General features: G+C 35.5%; 1 protein-coding gene across 20 annotated transcripts in view; it reads right to left on the bottom strand.

Moving 5' to 3' along the window:
• The window catches only part of CAMK2D (calcium/calmodulin dependent protein kinase II delta), a gene marked incomplete at both ends in the record, with an annotated part of 339,011 nt that overhangs the window by 160,704 nt on the left and 158,872 nt on the right, over positions 1-19,435 (bottom strand). For all 20 annotated transcript variants that reach the window (XM_080697513.1, XM_080697528.1, XM_080697516.1 and 17 more), the window contains one exon: positions 235-289. In XM_080697513.1, coding sequence (XP_080553639.1) covers positions 235-289 — 55 coding nt within the window. The remainder of the gene's footprint in view (positions 1-234; positions 290-19,435) is intronic.

Here is a 19,435-nt window from a genome sequence, read left to right as displayed (position 1 = left end):
ATTTGGACTCAGAGGCATTGTACCTCCAAGTAACACCTCCTTTCCTTTTTATTTTGAAACAGGTCTCACTAAGATGTTGAAGCTCTCCCTAAGTTGCTGGGGCTGGTCTCCAACCTGCAATCTCCTGTCTTAGCCTCCCAAGTATTTGGATTACAGGTATGTGCCACTATGCCTGGCATGAATCTGGTCTTCAAACAGAGAGAAAAAATAAATGAACATAAAATATGTACTTACAAATCAAACACCAAGTAATGGAAGCCCTCTTCTGATATGCTGTCATGAAGTCTCACTAAATAAAAGGAAAAAGAAAAAAAGTTTGCATTATGCTAATGATCAACATTAATCCAGTCTTCTACTAGAAGACTCCTAATCCTGTCTCCTAATTAGTAATGTTAACTATTTAGTCTCTGATGCATTAGTATCTTTTACAACATGACTTGAGTTTATTAGAACCCAAGGACTGAGATTCAGTTGTGAGAGTTATTAACTATGTGAGCTTATGAAAATTACTTATTTTGAAATGATATTAGTATATACCTTATAAAATGATTGAAGTTAAATGAGACAATAAAAGCAAAATAATCTACATATTGCTAAGTAAATGCTACCTAAATGTTAATGATTATTATAATATGCATCCAAAGCTAAAGGTGCTAGTGATTATTCCATTCCCTGAGATTTGCTGTTACTATAGTTCCAGCCTTCATCAAGTCACATCTTGATCACTCTGACAGGGATCGCAAGAGGGACCAGCGAAGTATGGTAAGTGGTCTCTGCCCCTGCTCTCCCTTGTGTCCTGGAATTTCTACAGAGTGCTCCCTGGCCAATGTGTCAAAACATTGGCATAATATTACTCTCTACTCAAGGCATCAAAACTATACCAAGTCACTAGCTAAAAGTGTATAGATAGAAGTTTTTGGAAAAAATATTCTATTAGTTTCTCATATGCATAATTTTCCAATGCGGTAGTCTTGTACTAATAACTCTAGCTGAAATAGCACATCACTCTTCTGAATGTAAAACTACTTCCACCACACTAAGCCACATGTGTAAAATGTACATACTGCTTTGCCTGCTGTTTTACACAAGTCCTCACATCTCTTCACTGCTCCCTCATAGATGGTAACTATTTCTATTTATCCCAATATCTTGGGGGGGGGTTGATCTTTACCAGGGACAACTGAATCGAGAAAAACAATACAATTACTCTGGAAAAGGATGGATTCCCATGTTATCCAAGTTAAAATGAAAAGTAAAATCTGCATGCTGCACAAGAGAAAATGACCATTATATTCTTCCACTTTCTCAATAAAAAGTCATCCAGGGGAACTGGAATCTCATATGTTCAGATCAGAGACCAGAGACTTGTAGAGATTAATAGAGCAGGACACTTGGGGAACAATTTGAAGCAAAATTCATTTCTAGTTGTATTGGGAAGAAAATGTTAATAGAATTTACCACTTTAATAATCCTTACCAAGGTCATAATTCAGTATGAGGTTTTTTTGTTTTTTGTTTTGTACTGGTGATTGAACACAAGACATTCTATCTCCAGACTATACCTGGCCCCCCTCCTTTTTGAAACAGATTCTTGCTAAATTGCTGTGGCTGGCCTCCAATCTATGATTCTCCTGTCTCGGCCTCCCAAGTACTGGGATTACAGGCATGTACCATGATATACATATGGCATGAATCTGTTTTTGACCAAGTAACTAGTTGCTCAAAGATGCAAGCCTGATGATCAAACATACAATATGTAAGCATTTAACCTCGGAGCCTGTGATAATAGTTTGAAATAAACCCTTGTTTTCTTTTTAACAGTTTTGCAAGGGTTGAAAGATATGTTTACTTTTACAAAGTGTTACATTAATTATACCCTATAACTGCCAATTCATTCTCACACCAAGGGAGCTAGAGACTGACATTGGAAGCTTCTATCATTACATCTGTTAGCTCCAGACTCCTTGCATGGCCTGCCTGGAAGCACCAAGGCTGTGGGCTGAGGCACATGCGCCCTGTTCTTGCCATCACAATGTACAGTATTGACTTAAGCTGCACATATAGGCGTGTACAATAATGAGTTAGCCCTACCATGTTTTAGAGAGAAACTTTAAAATAGATAATGAGAAAAGCATTTGAGAAAACAGGTTAAAATTCATCTCATTAATTATCCTCTTCTAAAATTTGCTCAAAGATAAAATCAAGTTTAAGGATAAATAAATTTTGGGCCAGGTGTAGAGGTGTTGAGAGGCTGAGGCAGGAGGTTCATAAATTCATGGCCAGTCTTAGCAACTAACAGATATCCTATTTTAAAAAAAATAGGGCTAGGGGTGTAGCAGAATTCTTCTGGGTTCAATTTCCAATTACTGAAAAAGAATGAGTTTTCAAGAAGAACTCAAACTTTCACTATTTGCAGATGACATGTTACTATACTTAGAAGACCCAACAAACTCAACCAAAAGGCTTATAGAAATGATCAACAAATTCAGCAGTGTCTGGATACAAAATCAATCTTAAAAAAATTGGAAGTTTTTCTCTATACCAACCATAAATCCACTGAAAAAGAAACTCAGAAAACACTTCGACTCAGGATTTTCCACAAAAAAATAAAATACTTAGGAAAAAAATTAACACAGGAGGTAAAAGGCCCCTACAAAGAAAATAATAAAACACTGAAAAAAAATTAATCAAAGAAGACCTTAGAAGATGGAAAGATCTTCCATGTTCATGGATAGGCAGAATAAATATCATCAGAATGGCCATACTTCCAAAAGTGATCTACAGACTCAACGCAATACCCATCAAATTAGCAACGTCATTTCTTACAGACATAAAAAAAAAAAAATCAGTCTTTAAATTCATTTGAAACAACAAAAAAAAACAGAATAGCCAAAGTAGTTCTCATCAACAAAAACCATGCAGGAGAAATCACAATACATGACTTTAAACTGTATTACAAAGCCACAGTAATAAAAACAGCATGATACTGGCACAAAAAGAGATATATAGGCCAATGAAGCAAAATAGAAGACTCAGAAAAAAAATCTATACACAGCCAATTGATTTTTGATAAAGGGGCCAAAAACATACACTGTAAAAAAGATAGCCTGTTCAACAAATGGTGTTGGCAAAACTGGTTAACTATATGCAGAAAAATGAAAAATAATACCACTTTCTCACTCTGCAGAAGAGTCAATTCAAGATGGATCAAAGACATGGAAATTAGACCAGAGACCTTGAGGCTCCTTGAAGAGGGTATAGGTCCAATACTGCAACACATAGGCACAGATAAAAAGTTCCTCAACAAGACTCTAAAGGCACAAAAAACTAAAAGGTAAATCAATATGTGGGATTGCATTAAACTGAAGAGCTTCTGTACAGCAAAGAAAACTATCAATATTCTTACCCATGAGCCAAAAGAATAAAAGATTTTTGCCAACTACTATTCTGATAAAATACTAATATCTAGAATATACAGAGAACTCATGAAACTCAGCACTAAGAAAACAAATAACCCAATCAAAAAATTGGCAAGTGAACTAAATAGACACTTCATGAAAATATTCAAATGGCAAATAAATTTATGAAGAAATGCTCAACACCATTAGCAATCAGAGAAATGCAAATCAAAACTACTCTGAGATTTCACCTAACTCCAATTATAATGGCAATGATTGAAAACACAAACAACAAATGCTAGTGAGAATATGGAGAAGTGGGAACTCTAATACATTGTTGGTGGAACTGCAAATTAGTGCAAAAACTTTGAAAAACAGTATGGAGGATCCTCAGAAGAATGGGAAAGAACTTATCATATGATCTAGCAATACCACTTCTGGGTATATATCCAAAAAAAAAAAAGGCAATCAAACTAACAAACTAATGTATCTATGTTCAGCTGCATAATTCACCATTGTCAAACTATGGAACCAGTCAAGATGTTCACCAACAGATGAATGGATTACAAAACTATGGAATATGTTACACAGTGGAATTTTACTCACCATAAAGAAAAACACAATTACCTAATTTATAGGGAAATGGATGGAACTGGAGGACATTATGCTAAGTAAGATTAGTTAGTCACAAAAATAGGAAATCAGATACTCTCCCTAATATGTGGAAGCTAGGGAGAAAATGGGTCATAGGAGAAACTCTAGACAAAGAAGATTCTATAGATGAGCAAGTAAGGCAACCTAACTGAGGGATGGAGGGGGGAGAGGAAGGAAATTCTCTACTGCATATGATGTTCTTTAACAAACATCAATGTCAATCACCAAACCAAACATGAGAGGAGGGAGGGGGAGGAAATGGGGTGGGAGCTGGGTAAGGACTAATATTGGGTGATGTGTGCATGTATGTCTCCACCATCTTGTATCCCATTAAGATGTATGAATACAGTACACCAATAAAAATAAATAAATAAATAAATAAATAAATATTTTAAAAGAATAAATGAGTTTTCCTAAACTGCAACTATAGTATAGCTATTTGGAATATAATTTTAAATTCTAGAACTTTAATATGGAAATTATAAGGGGAAAAATGCCTCTGAAGCAAAAATACTTCAAAAATACTGAGTGAGAAACTGATCTCAGTCTGTTTTTCTCCTGATCACATTATTGGAGATTTGCATTCAAATATAACAGGATCAGGCTTTATCTTCCTGTCCTATTTATCTGTATGAATCAACTGAACTGTTAGCTATGAATTGGCTCCACAAATAAGTGGCTAGATAGAACCATAGTTCTGGTATGAGCTAAGAAATGTAATAAAATCTTCCTATTTATTTAATCTTCATTTAAAGGGTCAGGATATAATATATGTAGTTATAGTGTTTATGATGTCAGGCATAATGCAAATAATTTTTACATGTTATTTTATGTGACTATATAAGAACCGTGAGAACATTTTTCACTGATTTTTACAAATTAATGTGCACAGTCTTAGTGGCATTAGGAAAACTTCCAGGTCAACAGCTAGCAATTGGCAAAGAGAGGACCCCAATCTAGAGCAGGATAATTCCTCAGTCTTTGTTTTTACTAAGCACATTGTATGGACTTCCTAAATATATATGTCAATAAACTGTTTTATGAAAAACTTGTGGTATCTAAAATTAGTCAGAGCAAAATAATATTGAAAAGACCCAAAAAAAAAAAAAAAGAAAGTATGGTAACTGCAGAAAGAAAAGCAATGTCAGTTAATAAAAAGAAAAACTGGCTGGCTGTGGTGGAACACTCTTGTAATCCCCGCGCTTGGTTGGCGGAGACAGGAGGATTGTGTAGGTTCGAAACCAGCCTTGCTGGCTTCAGAGACCTTGTTTCAAAAAAAAAAAAAAAAAAAAAAAAATATATATATATATATATATATATATATATTAGGTCTGGGAGTATAGCCCAGAGGTAGAAGGGTTTCCAGGAACCCCAGTACCACGAATAAAAAACAAACAAACAAACAACAACAACAACAACAAAAAACACTTTTCACAAAAAGGAAAACCATTTTGAGTACAATTTAAAATGGGATGCTGTAAGCCAGACATGGTGGCACATGCTTGTCATTCCAAAACTTGGGAGGCTGAGACAAGAGGATTGCAGGTTCTCAGCCAGCCTCAGCTACTTAGTGAGGCTCTCTGCAAATTAGTGAGACTCTGTTTCAAAATAAATAATACAAAATAGAGCTGGGGGTGTAGCTCAAATGTAGAATGCTCCTGGGTTCAATCCCCAGTACCATAATAAAATAAAATAAAATAAAATAAAATAAAATAAAATAAAATAAATTATAATACTGTGCCAGGTGTGGTGGTACATGACTGTAATCTCAGCACATGAGAAGCTGAGACAGGAGGATCTAAGGTTCAAAATTAGTCTCAGAAACTTAGTAAGACTCTCAGAAACCTATTTGTTTGAATGATTAGTATGTGTGTACAAGCAGAACCTTAATAAGCTCTGTATATAAGAGCTATCCTCTTGGAAATCACTTCCTAAGCTAAAAGTCTATCTTTTTAATGTTATTGAATCAGATTTGCAAGTATTTCTTGAGGATTTTTGCATCTGTATTCATTGAAGATACTGATCTACAGTTCTCTTTTGATGTTCTGTCCTTACCAGGTTTTGGTAGCAGGGTAATTCTGGCTTCATAGAAAGAGTTTGGAAAGGTTCCTTCTCTTTCTACTTTGTGGAGTATTTTGAAGAGCATTGGTGTTAGTTATTGAAAGGTCTGGTATAATACAGCAGTAAAACCCTTCAGTCCTAGGAAGATCTTTGTTAGTAGACTTATGACTGCTTCAATCTCATTGCTCATTATTGATCTACTTAGGTTATTTATATCCTTTTGGTTCAATGCTTACAAATCAAATTCAGTAACACATTAAAAAATCATACATCATGATCAGCTATTCAAGAATATTCAAGATATTCAAGAATAGTTAGACACATGCACACCAGTGAGCATAGTGCAGCACATAAACAGAATCAAGGATAAAAGTCACACAGTCACCTCAATAGATGCAGAAAAAGGCTGATAAGATTCCACATTCCTTCGTGATAAAACACTGAATAAATTAGGGATAGAATAAACATACCTCAACATCATAAAGGGTGTCAATGACAAATCTATAGGTAACATCATACAGAATGGGGAAAAATGAGCATTTTCTCTAAATCTAGGAACAAGACAAGGTTGTCCACTGATCACTCTTATTTCATATAGAGCTTGAATTTGTAGCCAGATCAATCAGACAAGAGAAATAAAAGAGATATAAATAGAAAAGAAGAAAGTATATTTTTTGCCGGGCGTGGTGGTGCACGATTGTAATCCCCATGCTTGGGAGGTGGAGACAGGAGGATCACTCAGGTTCGAAGCCAGCCTCGCTTCCAAATAAAATATAAAATAGGTCTGGGAGTGTAGCCTGGAAGTAGAAGGGTTCCATCCCCAGTACCATAAAAAAAAAAAGAGTATATTTTCTATATGCTAATAATGGACTCAGTGAGATAATTTTTTTTTCTTTTGGTGGTATTGGGGTTCCTGGAAACCCTTCTACCTCCGGGCTATACTCCCAGACCTATTTTGTATTTTTATTTGGAAACAGGGTCTCTTAAGCCAGAGTGGCTGGCTTTGAAAAAGTGCAATCCTCCTGTCTCCGCCTCCCAAGCGCAGGGATTACAAGCATGCGCCACCATGCCTGGCTTTCATTGGGAGAAATTTTTAAAAATCCCATTCACAACTACCTAAAGTATAAAAAAGAATACCTAGGAATTAACCTGAAATGAGATAAAAGATCTCTGCAATAAAAATTATGAAACACTGAAGAAATAAATTGAAGAAGACACTAAAGATAAAAGAAGTTCTCTTATGTTCATGGTTCAGGAGCATCAATTTTAGGATTGCTTTTTCTATTCTGTGAAGAATGTCACTGGCATTTTAATGGAGATTGTATTGTTAAAATGGCCATAATACCAAAAGCAATCTATAGATACAATACAATCTTCATCAAAATACCAATGACATTCTTCATGAACTAGAAAAGGCAATCTAAAAATTCATTAAAAGACCCTAAGCAAAAAAATAATGCTTAAGACATCATAATACCCATTTCAAAATATACTACAAAGCCACAGTAACAGCATAGTACTGGCATAAAAACAAATGGATAAACCAATGGAATAGAATAGAGGTCTCAGAAACAAATCTACACACCTACAGTCATCTCATTCCCCATAAAGGTACCAAAACACTGGAGAACAAACAGCCCCTTCAATAAATAGCACTGGAAAAACTCGATATCCACAGGTAGAAGATTGAAACAACATCCCTACCACTCTACCCTGTACAAAAATCAACTCAAAATGGATTGAAGACCTGAAACTATTTGAGAAAAACATTAAGGAAGCACTTCAAGATACTGAATTATGAAAAGAAACATTTTCACAGCAAAAGAAACAATCAAGAGAAAGACAACCTACAAAATGGGAGAAAATCCTTGTCATATATTCAGTTGACAGAAGAATAATATCCAGGATGTTAAAAGAATTCAAAAAATTTAACAAAAGAACAAGCAATTCAGTCAATAAATAGGCAAAAAATGTGAACAAACACTTGTCTAAAGAAGTATAAAGCATGAATAAATATATGAAAAAATGTTCAACATCATTAGCCATCAGGTAACTGCAAATGAAAACTTCTTTAAGATTCAATCTTACTTCAGTCAGAATGGCTGTTATTAAAAAGAAAATAAATTCTGGTAAAAAAGAAACCCTTATACACTTGTCATGGTTTATAAATTAGTACAGCCACAATAAAAACAGCATCAAGCTCTCTTCAGAATTAAAAATAGAACATATGATTCAACTATCACACTCAAGGGATTATCCTCAAAGAAAATAAACATACAAAAAAGATACCTGCATTTCCATGTTTATTGAGGTACTATTCAAGGTAGTCAAGTTATAGAATCAGACTAGGTGGTCACCAACAGATGAATGTATAAAGAAAATATAGCATATATACGTAATGGAGAATCATTCAGCCATAAAGAAGAATGAAATTATGTCATTTAAAAAAAAAAGGAATACTGTGTTAAACAAAACAATATGCCGGACACAAAAAGACAAGTATCATGTTTTCTCTCATATGTTGAAACTTTTTGGAAATGATAACCTGTGAGTAGAAGAGAGACTATTACCGAAGAAACAAGGACCAAAATCAGGGGAGAGAAAGAAGGACAAGACAGGGTAAAAGGAAGGGTATATACAATCAACACAGGATATATTCATCTGTGAAAATGTCATAGTGAAGCCCAGTAATTTATATAACTAATATGCAATAGTCATTTTTTTATTTTTTTATTTTTTGTATTATTGGGGTTCCTGGAAACCCTTCTACCTCCGGACTATGCTCCCAGACCTATTTTATACTTTTTATTTGGAAACAGGGTCTCTTAAGCCAGCATGGCTGGCTTCAAACCTGCGCGATCCTCCTGTCTCCACCTCCCAAGCGTGCACCACCATGCCTGGCTCATTATATTTTGTAAGTTTATTAAAAAAAGAAAAGTTCAGGTTAGAACACTAAAAGATAAAGGCCACACAGAGACAAACTCTGAAGGATGAGATGATATGTTGACATTCTATCATTGGCTAAGCTCATAGGCTACTATAACTGATGACCAATCTCAGCAACATGTGAGTAGAAAAACCATCAAAGAAACCCATTCAATGATTGCATAGAATCTTTGCAAATAAACTGGTGTTGTTTTAAGCCACTGAGTCTGGGATAGAAGTTGTTAGGCAACAATAGATAAATAAGGAAGATATAATTTGAATGTGTAATTTACTACATTGCCCTCAAATAATTATTTTCATATCATTAGCAAATTTCACCAGAAAAAAAATTCAGTTTGGCTTAGAAATATAAAAGAATTAGTATAAATCTCTAAGGTTGAACATAATAGGGCAAGGGTGTCAAAGTTACAATATTAATAAAGTAATTCCTAGAGAACAGATTGTATTGCATCCTCAATCACTGTTTGTCAGCTCTGAGCAATAGTTCTGATTATAAATGAGACAGGTTTTACACTTTTAGCTTTGCACTGTGTTGTAAGGAGCTGGATTTGGTTCACATACTGGGATGTAAAACTGGCAGCTTGTAAGTCAAATCCTTTTTATATTCCCAACAGTAGGCAATTATCACTCACAGCTAGAACAAGCACTAGCCAAGTAAGGTCATGTTATATGCAAAGCCTTCTCCAAAAGAGGGATGCCAATATTGAGTTCATATGAAATTAGTAAATTACACTAGTATTAGCACATTTTAACAGTCAAATGGCAGTACTCAAGAAATTTCAGCTTGATCATTACTACAGTCTTCCATGAAAAGCTAATTATTTCTAGGAAGAAAGGAAGGAAGGAAGGAAGGAAGGAAGGAAGGAAGGAAGGAAGGAGTAAGAAATGAAAGATCACTTAAGACAAATTAAAAAGCCATAATACCTGTAGAAAACTAAAGGCAAATTTGCAAATATATTTTTTTCTTTAATCTCTATTTCCTACAACATAAATAATACAGTTAACAAAATGTACCATTCCTCATATTTCCAATATAAAATATATTAACTTGATTATATTTGAAAAGTATATTGGTCTTTTTTTGAAATATAAGATACACATATTATTTATTTTAAACTGAATTAAAATAAAAATAGATGTGGGTATATATATCAAAATTCTTTGTTTTTGCTACTATTATTAAAGTCAATAGTCCTTTGTAGCATTTATATTTTGATCTTTTTTACTTAACATAACATTTTTCATTAGGGGGGGATCTAAAATGTAGGAATATTAATTATTATGTTACAGAAAACAAACTGACCAGGCATCGAAGCCATAGTCTGTTCTACTTTTAGATATTTGAACACATACATATCTAAAGCTATATAAGGGGTATATTTTTTATAAAATATTTAGCAACATGCTCTATTAATAAATGTCAAATAAGCCACTAGCCATTACTCAAAATTAAAATAACTTGTATATCAAAAATTGAAATACTTAATAAAATTTCAAATATTTTCCCCATAGCCTCAAAAATCTACTTTTTAAATTTAAATATAACAAATTAGATTTAAAGCAATTCATTGCTTATACTTAAGACCAAGGACTGAAAATTAAATTCTTTTTGAAATAACAACCCTAATTATTAAATAAAAACCTAGTAGATAATTCCATCACATTATTTTTAAATTATCCTAAAAATATATGCAAAAAAGTCATGGGATGCCCAGATCAATCCTGAAGGTCACAGAAATTAAACTCTGCTGATGATGGTCTCTATTCTTTTTCCTAATTTCTCACACACCTTCTGATTTAAAATTAAGAGCCAAGTTTAAATTAGTTTTAGTATCTAAGAGATCAACAGGATCAGGTTAATAACATTAAGGAATAACTAAGAGACACTGTGATTTTTCCAAAAGGCTAGAGTTACAACTCAGATTATTCAGTGGAGGTTCTGAGTTATCACAATATCTATAACTTGGAAGAAGTACAACCTGAGAAGATGGTAGAAAGTGCTGAGATATGATTGGGGACAGGTGACTATATGATTATCAGCCATGCTAATCACATGACACAACAAACAGCAGGAGAAAAACTTCAGCACATAGGAAAAAGACTACCTATTAATCCTTATGTTCCTGAGGCTGTGTCCTTCAGTGATGTTAACTTCTCATCTGACTGTAAAGAACCCAATTCAATAAAGTTTCTCTTTGTCTCTTTAAGGTCAGCACAAAACTTCCAATCCCTGGCTAGGTAGGGCCCTCATCCCTTACCAGCATTGAAGAAGTTATAGAAAATAGGCTTTTGACCTTCATCAACCTTAAGATTAAGGAATCTAAGTTTCAGAGGGTACAAATGAGGTAGGATAGAAAAAATGAAAACTACAAAATATAAAAAATATTAAAAAATAAAAAGATAAAAAAGAAACACACTGGAAAGGGAGGAGAAAATATAGTTTTAAAAATCTAGAAAGTTCATAATCCTTATCTTGACCCTACTGTTCTTTCTTAGGCAAAAATCCTCAGTTGGCTCACATTTTAATCATAATGATCTATCTCCCCATCTGAGATTTCTGAGATGCCTGATAAACAAAGGACCCATATAGAAGGACTGACACTTGGTCAAGCTCAGAAACCATACAACTATCCAAGTGTGTGTGTGTGTGTGTGTGTGTGTGTGTGTGTGTGTATGTATGTATGTATGTGTTACTGGGAGTGGAACTCTGGGGCTTTCTACCACCAGGCTATACCCTCAGACATATTTTTTTTTTTTTTGAAAACTGGTTCTAGCTGGGCATGGTGATACATGCTTGTAATCTCAGCATTTGGGAGGCAGAGACTGGTTCATGGACAGCCTCAGCTACATAGTGAGGCCCTTCGCAACTCAGCGAAACCCTATTTCAAAAAATTAAAAAAGACTAAAAGATAGGACTTGGGGTATAGCTTGGAGGTAGAATGCTCCTGGGTTCCATCCCTAGTACTGCAAAAAATAAAAATAAAAAATAAAAAATAAACAGCTCTCACTAAATTGCTGAGAACATCACTAAGTTGCTTAGGGTGATTTCTCCTCCTGTCTCAGCCTACCAAGTACTGAGATTACAGGTGTATGTCACCATGCCTGTCCCACTAAGGATTCTAAGAAAGTCCAGACCTCTACCTCTAGGTGTGCACCCCTACCACTCCCTCAAGGGAGTCTCCCGTAAGAAAGTACTATGAGACCCAAAAGGTGTTGCTCTTTCCCTCTTGAGATGGCCAGAGTTCTCTCTTGAACTTGTATCTCCCACTTTCCTAAACTTCTGTTTTTTCCTCTTGGCAAAAAAAGAAAAAGAAAAAAAGGAAAAAGAGAGAGAAAGAAGGAAAAAAAAGTCATAAATGGCTAACTATAGAATCTTGGAAATAAAGTAGAAAAGTAAGTGGATAATTCAATTAAAACCCTAGTCTGAAACTGGATATGGTGGCACACATTGTAATCTCAGCATTTGGGAGGCTGAGACAGGAGGATCGCTGTTTGTGGTAAGCCTTTCCTACTTAGTAAGGCCCTTTGCAACCCAGTGAGACCTTGTTTCAAAATAAAAAATAAAAATAGGGCTGGAGGTGGAGCTCAGAGGTAGAATTCCCTGGGTTCCATCCCCAGTATCACACACAAAAAAACCCTAGTCTTGATCATTTTATTTAATTAATTAATTAATTAATTAATTTAGTGGTACTGGGGTTCCTGGAAACCCTTCTACCTCCAGGATACACTCCCAAGCCTATTTTTTATATTTTATTTGGAAACAAGAGTCTCTTAAACCAGGGTGGCTGGCTTCAAACCTGCGTGATCCTCCTGTCTCCGCCTACCAAGAGTGGGGATTACAAGCGTGCACCACCATGTCCGGCTTGGTCATTTTTTTAATATAAGCATTTATGTAAGGAGAAATCATAGAAATAATAATAATAATAATAAAATAATAATAATAATTTTAGATTATCTTTTGCATAGTTTCACTTCATAAGTCCATTCTTATTATAATTTCCTTTTTGGAAGTGTAATTTAATTCAAATTTCTGTTATTTTGAAAATTCTTCCCTTTTTCAATTATCAATCAATATTATTTACTTTATATATTTCAACTGGTGGTTCCAACTTCACTTCATTTTTTCTTGTTTTATCTTATTATATCTTTCAATATTTATACCACACTAACTGTATCTCTCACAGATATCCTTAACTGTTATAAATATTCATAAAGAAAGAACGGCTAGAGTCATGGTCCATCTCATCACAATCTCTGAGCCTTGACAGAAGCTTTTAAGAGTGCAGAAGACATAAGGGAAGCAGACCCTGGAAAAGTCAAGGAATTCCTGAAGCAGTCAATCTCTTGCTGATGATGAAATATTAATTATGCAACAAAACATGGACCAAATTTTCTTATAAGGGGAAAAAAGATGTTAAATGTTAAAGTGTATTTCATATTTAAAATAAACTTGATTTGTAAAATTGTTGATTGAGTGACACACACCTATGCCCCTGCACATGTGTATGTGCACGCATGCGTGCGCGCACACACACACACACACACACACACACACACACACACACAGTATATAATAGGTGATGATATAAGGCCATTTTAAAAAAATTCTAGGTCACAGAAAAAATACTTGATAAGTACTGAGTTTGAAGATCATATAAAAGTATCCTACAAGGTCCTTTCCAAATCAAAGTTCCTACATTTTTGTATAAACAATACAGAAAATAAACAATATAGTTAGTACTAATACAAATTTGAAGATGATCCCCTAAGTATGACACTTTTCCCTCTTTAATATTTCAAAAAGTTTAAAACAATCTAATTTTAGAATTGTTTTTAATGAATAATAATAAAACAAAATATTTTTCTTGCCAAATTCTTCAAAAAATTAACATTAAAAGTTGCTTTTCTGACCCAGACCTTGGAGAACAGATGGATGAAAAAACTTATTACATCCTCCTCTCTTTGCAATTGACTACCATGTTATTTTCACATTCACAACTGAAATTTCCTAGATATCCACCAGCCTGACTCCTGTCCTCATTCAAATTCTCTTCTAAAAATTCATTTCTTGCAGTAAGCATTTTTTAAACTTGATTTATCCTATATGTAGAAAAAAATGTAAGTTTAAATTTCCACTAAAATAATAGAAAATGTAAATCTGCAGTTAGTAGGCATATTATAATACTGTATTTTTATTATACTAAATATTTTATGTATGTAACTTTTTATGCTATAAGTACTTAAAATATCAGTTTATTCTAGATAATAAACACAAATGAAGCACATGAAAAAAATCTGTAATCTTAGGCTGACAAATGAGAAAAACATGAAAGCTATTTATGAACTTATTCATGAATTAGATACCACTGAAATAATATAAGTTGAAAAACATACCCCAGGCATGATCACATTATTCTGTATCCAATTAGCTACCTTGGAAGTACTCTGGAGCTGGAAGAGTTAGTTCAACCTAGAGAAACAGTTGTATTTTGGAAATATAGAATAGTTGTCCATTTATCAGAAAATCTATAAAGTTATAACAAATGTCAGAATCTCAATCATTTGGTGCTATATTATGGACATTTTGAAACAAACAAGTCTGAAAACTTGGAATTGTCCCCTAAAACCTGCTCTACCCCTAATCTGCCATTTTTCCAGTTGATTAGAATAAAATCCCAAAGAAATTCATGACTACATTCTGTAAAAGCAAAATCTAAGCCAAAAGCAAATCTTTCCAAGTAAATACTGGGAAAAGATTAAAAATATCTAATTATATATGTGTACACATATGTATATATAATTTGTATATTTATATATCTATTTATATATCTAAATATAAAATATAACTACTTTCTACCTCCTTAACTTTTACCAGCCTAGTCTTTGGCATATTTCAGAAGCTTCCTCTCTCATTTCTGGTTTTCGACCCTGCCCTTTCACTATCTTTTTCACAAACAATACTATTAAAACTTAAATATGATTATTGACTGTCTGCTCAGAACCCTCCAATGACTGTCTTTTGTCTCTCAGTAAAGGTCCAAATACCACTGACAGTCTAAAATGTTCCTCCCTATTACCTCTCTGGCCCCTCCTCCTCCTGCTCTCCTAGGACCCACTGTGCTCCAAGGATGCTGACCTCCATGCTGTCCTTGAAGAACTTCAGGGGAACATAGTGTCCATATTTACACTTGCAGTTCCTTCTCCCTGGAGCTCTTTCTTCCCCAGATAATTACATGGCTTGCTACCTTTTATCCTTCAAGTCCCTACTCAGCTTTTCAGAGTACCTGATTTTCTTGATAAAATTGTAGAGAAACACAGCCACATTCACTTGAATATGAACTATATAATGCTGCATTCAAACTAGGACTGCACTGTGTAGTATTTGTGACAAAGTCGTATGGCCAGAAAACTGAATATACTTATCATGTGACCTTTTGCAGGGAAGGTTGTAGACCCTTGAAGTAGAGGACAAGACTACTAAAAGAAAGACAATAGGGCCTGAAAGAGCAAAGAACAGCAGGGATCATCTATATAGCTGTCTGGCCATGAAGAGTAAGAATAGAGAGATCAAGAAAAAAGGCAACTTAAAAAAAAGAGGGCCAAACCAAGAAAATGTTAGAAAACTACTGTGCTAACAAGTATAGGGTATTATAATCTGAGCAAGTGTGTTTTCAAAATAAGTGGTAAAGAGTGGCAGTGAAGAAAGCTGAGGGAGGATGTGTTAGGTGTTGTTTTTTAAAAGCTGTCAAGTGCAAGCAAACATCTGCCCATCCCCAGGCTCAGTGGAACGCACATGGCAGAGAGCACACCGATATCTTCTTGGGCTACAGGTACAGCAGCACGCTCCCAGAAAAGCCAGACTACAGTCAGCATGCTTGGAAGACATGAACATTCAGAGGTGCTATGGCTGGGATGTGCCTTGATCCCAGAACCATTTGTTGGAAATGTACTCTTCCTGCCAACAGTGATGGAGGTAGGGCCTAAGGAGAGGAGATTAGGCCATGAGGGTGGAGAAAAGGGATTTATACCATTAGCACATGAGCGAGCAGGTTACTCATAAAACTAGAGCCTGCTCTCTCACACCCTTCTTTGGCTTTTCTGCCTTGGAATGTACAGCCAGGCACAGTGGCATACACCTGTAATTTCAGGACCTGGGAGGCAGATACAGAAGGATCACAGGTTTAAGGACAGCCTTAGCAACCCAGTGAGACCCTATTTCAAAAGAAAAAGTGAAAAGGGAGTGAGAGTGTAGCTCCAGAGGTAGAATGATGCTGGGTTTGACCTCCAGCACCTCCCCCCAAAAGGCCTCGATGCCAGACCCTGACCTACACTTCCTTATCTCCAGAACCATTAAGTGTCTTACTGTTAAAAATGTTCTAGTCTTAGGTATTCTATTACTGTAGTATAAAGTGGACTAAACCTGAGACTGTTAGATAAAAGAGAGTAGTTTATAAGTGTTATGACATCAGATTTATTATTTTATAATTGTAAGAAAAAACTGTCCCCCTAAAGAGCTTATTCATTAATACTCAGGGCTGACATAATTAGGTTGTACAGACTATAATAATGAAATGTATAAATCCATTGTAGTGGATGAACCTAAGTGGTACCATATAGACTGGTAGGGTAAGGCTGGATGAGGTAGTCCCTAGGGGGCAGCCCTGGAGTTTATATATATGGTTCCTCCTCCTAAGCTAGCTCTCTTGCTTCTGGCCTCCATGACATAAGCACAGTCCATGTATTCTCCCTTTCTCTGCTTTGTCACTGAGATCCAAGGTCCTTGGCCTCACAGGGACTTAATCCAAAACTAAATCTTCTGAAGAAAATAAACCTTCTTTCCTCTAAATTACATGGTCAGTATTTTAGATTTATAACTGCAAGAGTGCTGACTAGAACAAATAATGGTACAGGAGTGGGGTTGCTACTATATCTAAATCTGACCATGTGGATTGTTGAGTCTTTGGAAGTGGTTTGTGAGAAGAAATTGAAATTTCCAGAATATGGCTAGAATGGTAGACAATATAGAGACTGTACTCAGGAGTTAATGGAGGCAAAGAAGACTCCACAGGGAAACAGAATGGAGGCCACATTGGCAAAGAACTTATCCACATTTTGCTAAATTTTGTGTACAGCCAAATTTGAAGACGATGAGCTAATTAAATTGGTGGAGGAAATCTCAAACAGCAAAATATCCAAACAGCATTATGGATATTGATGTCTGCATTCGGCAAACTGTACAATGAATTTTGGATTCAGCAAACTGTACAATGAATTTGGGGAGTGGAAAGTAAAGCACAGAGACTTTAAAGATTTGCAGTTTGGCTTGAAAGGCATATGCAATTCAAAGAGATGATGTCATGAAAGAAAGTTAGATAGCTAAAAGGAAGGAGGAAGTAGTGGCTGTGATAGTGGTGAAGCCAGCCTTGGCCAAGAGGCAGCAGGTAGAGTTGGGGCCAGGAGCAGCACAGATGAACTTGGCGCCAGGAGAAGCCTAGATAAACGTGGGGCCAGTGGTGGCTCAGATAGACCAGTCCTAGTGGCTGTGATTAAAAAGGCCCCAGTGGAAATAACTAAGGACCCATGACTACATTTTCTGTTGGTGGCCCAACTGGGAGACCACATAATTCTGGCTTTGCTAGAAGGAGGAGGCCCTGGAGGTTTCCCCCTAGATTTCAAAGAAAGGTCTGGGAAGCCAGACAATGTGTGGCAGGGTTGGAATGCCTATAAGCAGGTCCAAATGGGGGCATTTGCTGAGGATACAAGAAAAAACACGTAAATTTAGAAATGCTAGAAATATAGAACGACTAAAAGGAAAGGCTGCTAGCTGTGGGGCATGGAGTCAGACTAGAACAGGCAGTAAAGTGCACATTGCAATCCGCCACGTGGCAGGGCTGGGGTTTCCAATGCCCCTTGGAGATTTTTTCTCACTGCCATGTTCGCTGGATACCAGAGGTGGAGCTACAAGATCAAGTACTTGCATTGCAATCTCTTCTTACTTTTTTGTTACCATCTCTTCTTTCTATGCCCCTATTCCTCCCTTTGGGAATGCAAATGTCTTGCCATTGTATGTTGGATAAACATAACTTGCTTTTTATTTTGATCTGCTGTTGTCTTTTATAAGGGCACACAAAAGTTTACCTTGAGTCTCAGAGGAGACTTTGGACTTTTTAAGCAATGCTGGAATTGTTAAGATTTGTTGGAACTCTTGGAGAGGACTAACTACATTTTGCATTATGAGCCTGGCATGAGCTCTTTAGGGGTCAGGGGCAGAATACTATAATTAGGTATAAAATGTCCTCTAGAGAGCTCATTTATTAATATTCCGGGTTGATATAACTGAGTTATGAGTGTTTTAATCCCAGGAGTATCCAGTTGTAATGGATTTACCTGGGTGGTACCTGGTAGGCCAATAGGTGTAGCTGGAGGAGGTAGTCCCTGGTGGTGTGGCCTTGGAGATTATACATAGAATTCCTCCTCCTCCTGCTTTCCCTCTCTTGCTTTGGGTCTCCATGATATGAGGAGCACGGCCCATGTGCTCATCCTCTCTCCATCACCCACCACCATGCCCTGAAATCCATGGTCCCAAGAGACTGAACCAGATACCATGAGAAAATAAGTCTTCTTTCCTCTAAGTTATGTGGTTAATTTTTTAGATTATAACTGCAAGAGTGCTGACTGAAACAATATTTAAAAGGGAAAAATAGATTGTCAATTTCTCACAGTATAGGTTAATACCTAATTATTATCCAAACTGCTAAAGATTCTCTCATATTTGACAAATTTTCACATTTATTTTTCTAGAAGAGATATAAGTGAATATATTAATTTTTATTTTGAATTTAATTTTGCATTACTGGGAACTGAACCCCAGGGTGCTTTACCAGTAAGCTACGTTCCCAACCCATTTTTTATTCTTTATTTTGAGACAAGCTCTTGCTAAGCTGCTGAAACTATCCTTGATCTTGTGATCCTCCTGCCTCAGTATCCCTAGTCCCTATACGTCACTAGACATTATAAGGCTTGTACCACCATGCCTAGCCAAAGTGAATATATTCACTTTTAAAGACAAAATTGAAGGAATTTGAATTTCTATAACTTTATTTCTATAATACTCTTGAGGAGTGCTCACTTCGGCAGCACATATACTAAAATTGGAACAATACAAAGATTAGCATGGCACCTATGCAAGGATGACACACAAATTTGTGAAGCATTCCATAAATAAAAAAAGAAACAAATTTTAAAAAATACTCTTGAGGATTCCTGTCTTATTAAGTGTTGTTGGGATTTTTAAATATTATGCATATAATCTGTATTTATAGAATCTAAATTACTTATAGGACAATAAGTGGTACTTGATATTATTTATTTATAGCA

This window comes from Muscardinus avellanarius (genome assembly GCF_963383645.1).
Source record: "Muscardinus avellanarius genome assembly, chromosome: 6".
NCBI lineage: Eukaryota > Metazoa > Chordata > Mammalia > Rodentia > Gliridae > Muscardinus > Muscardinus avellanarius.
The sequence above is the reverse complement of the archived record's forward strand: the minus strand, read 5'-3'. Positions and strand labels throughout refer to the sequence as shown.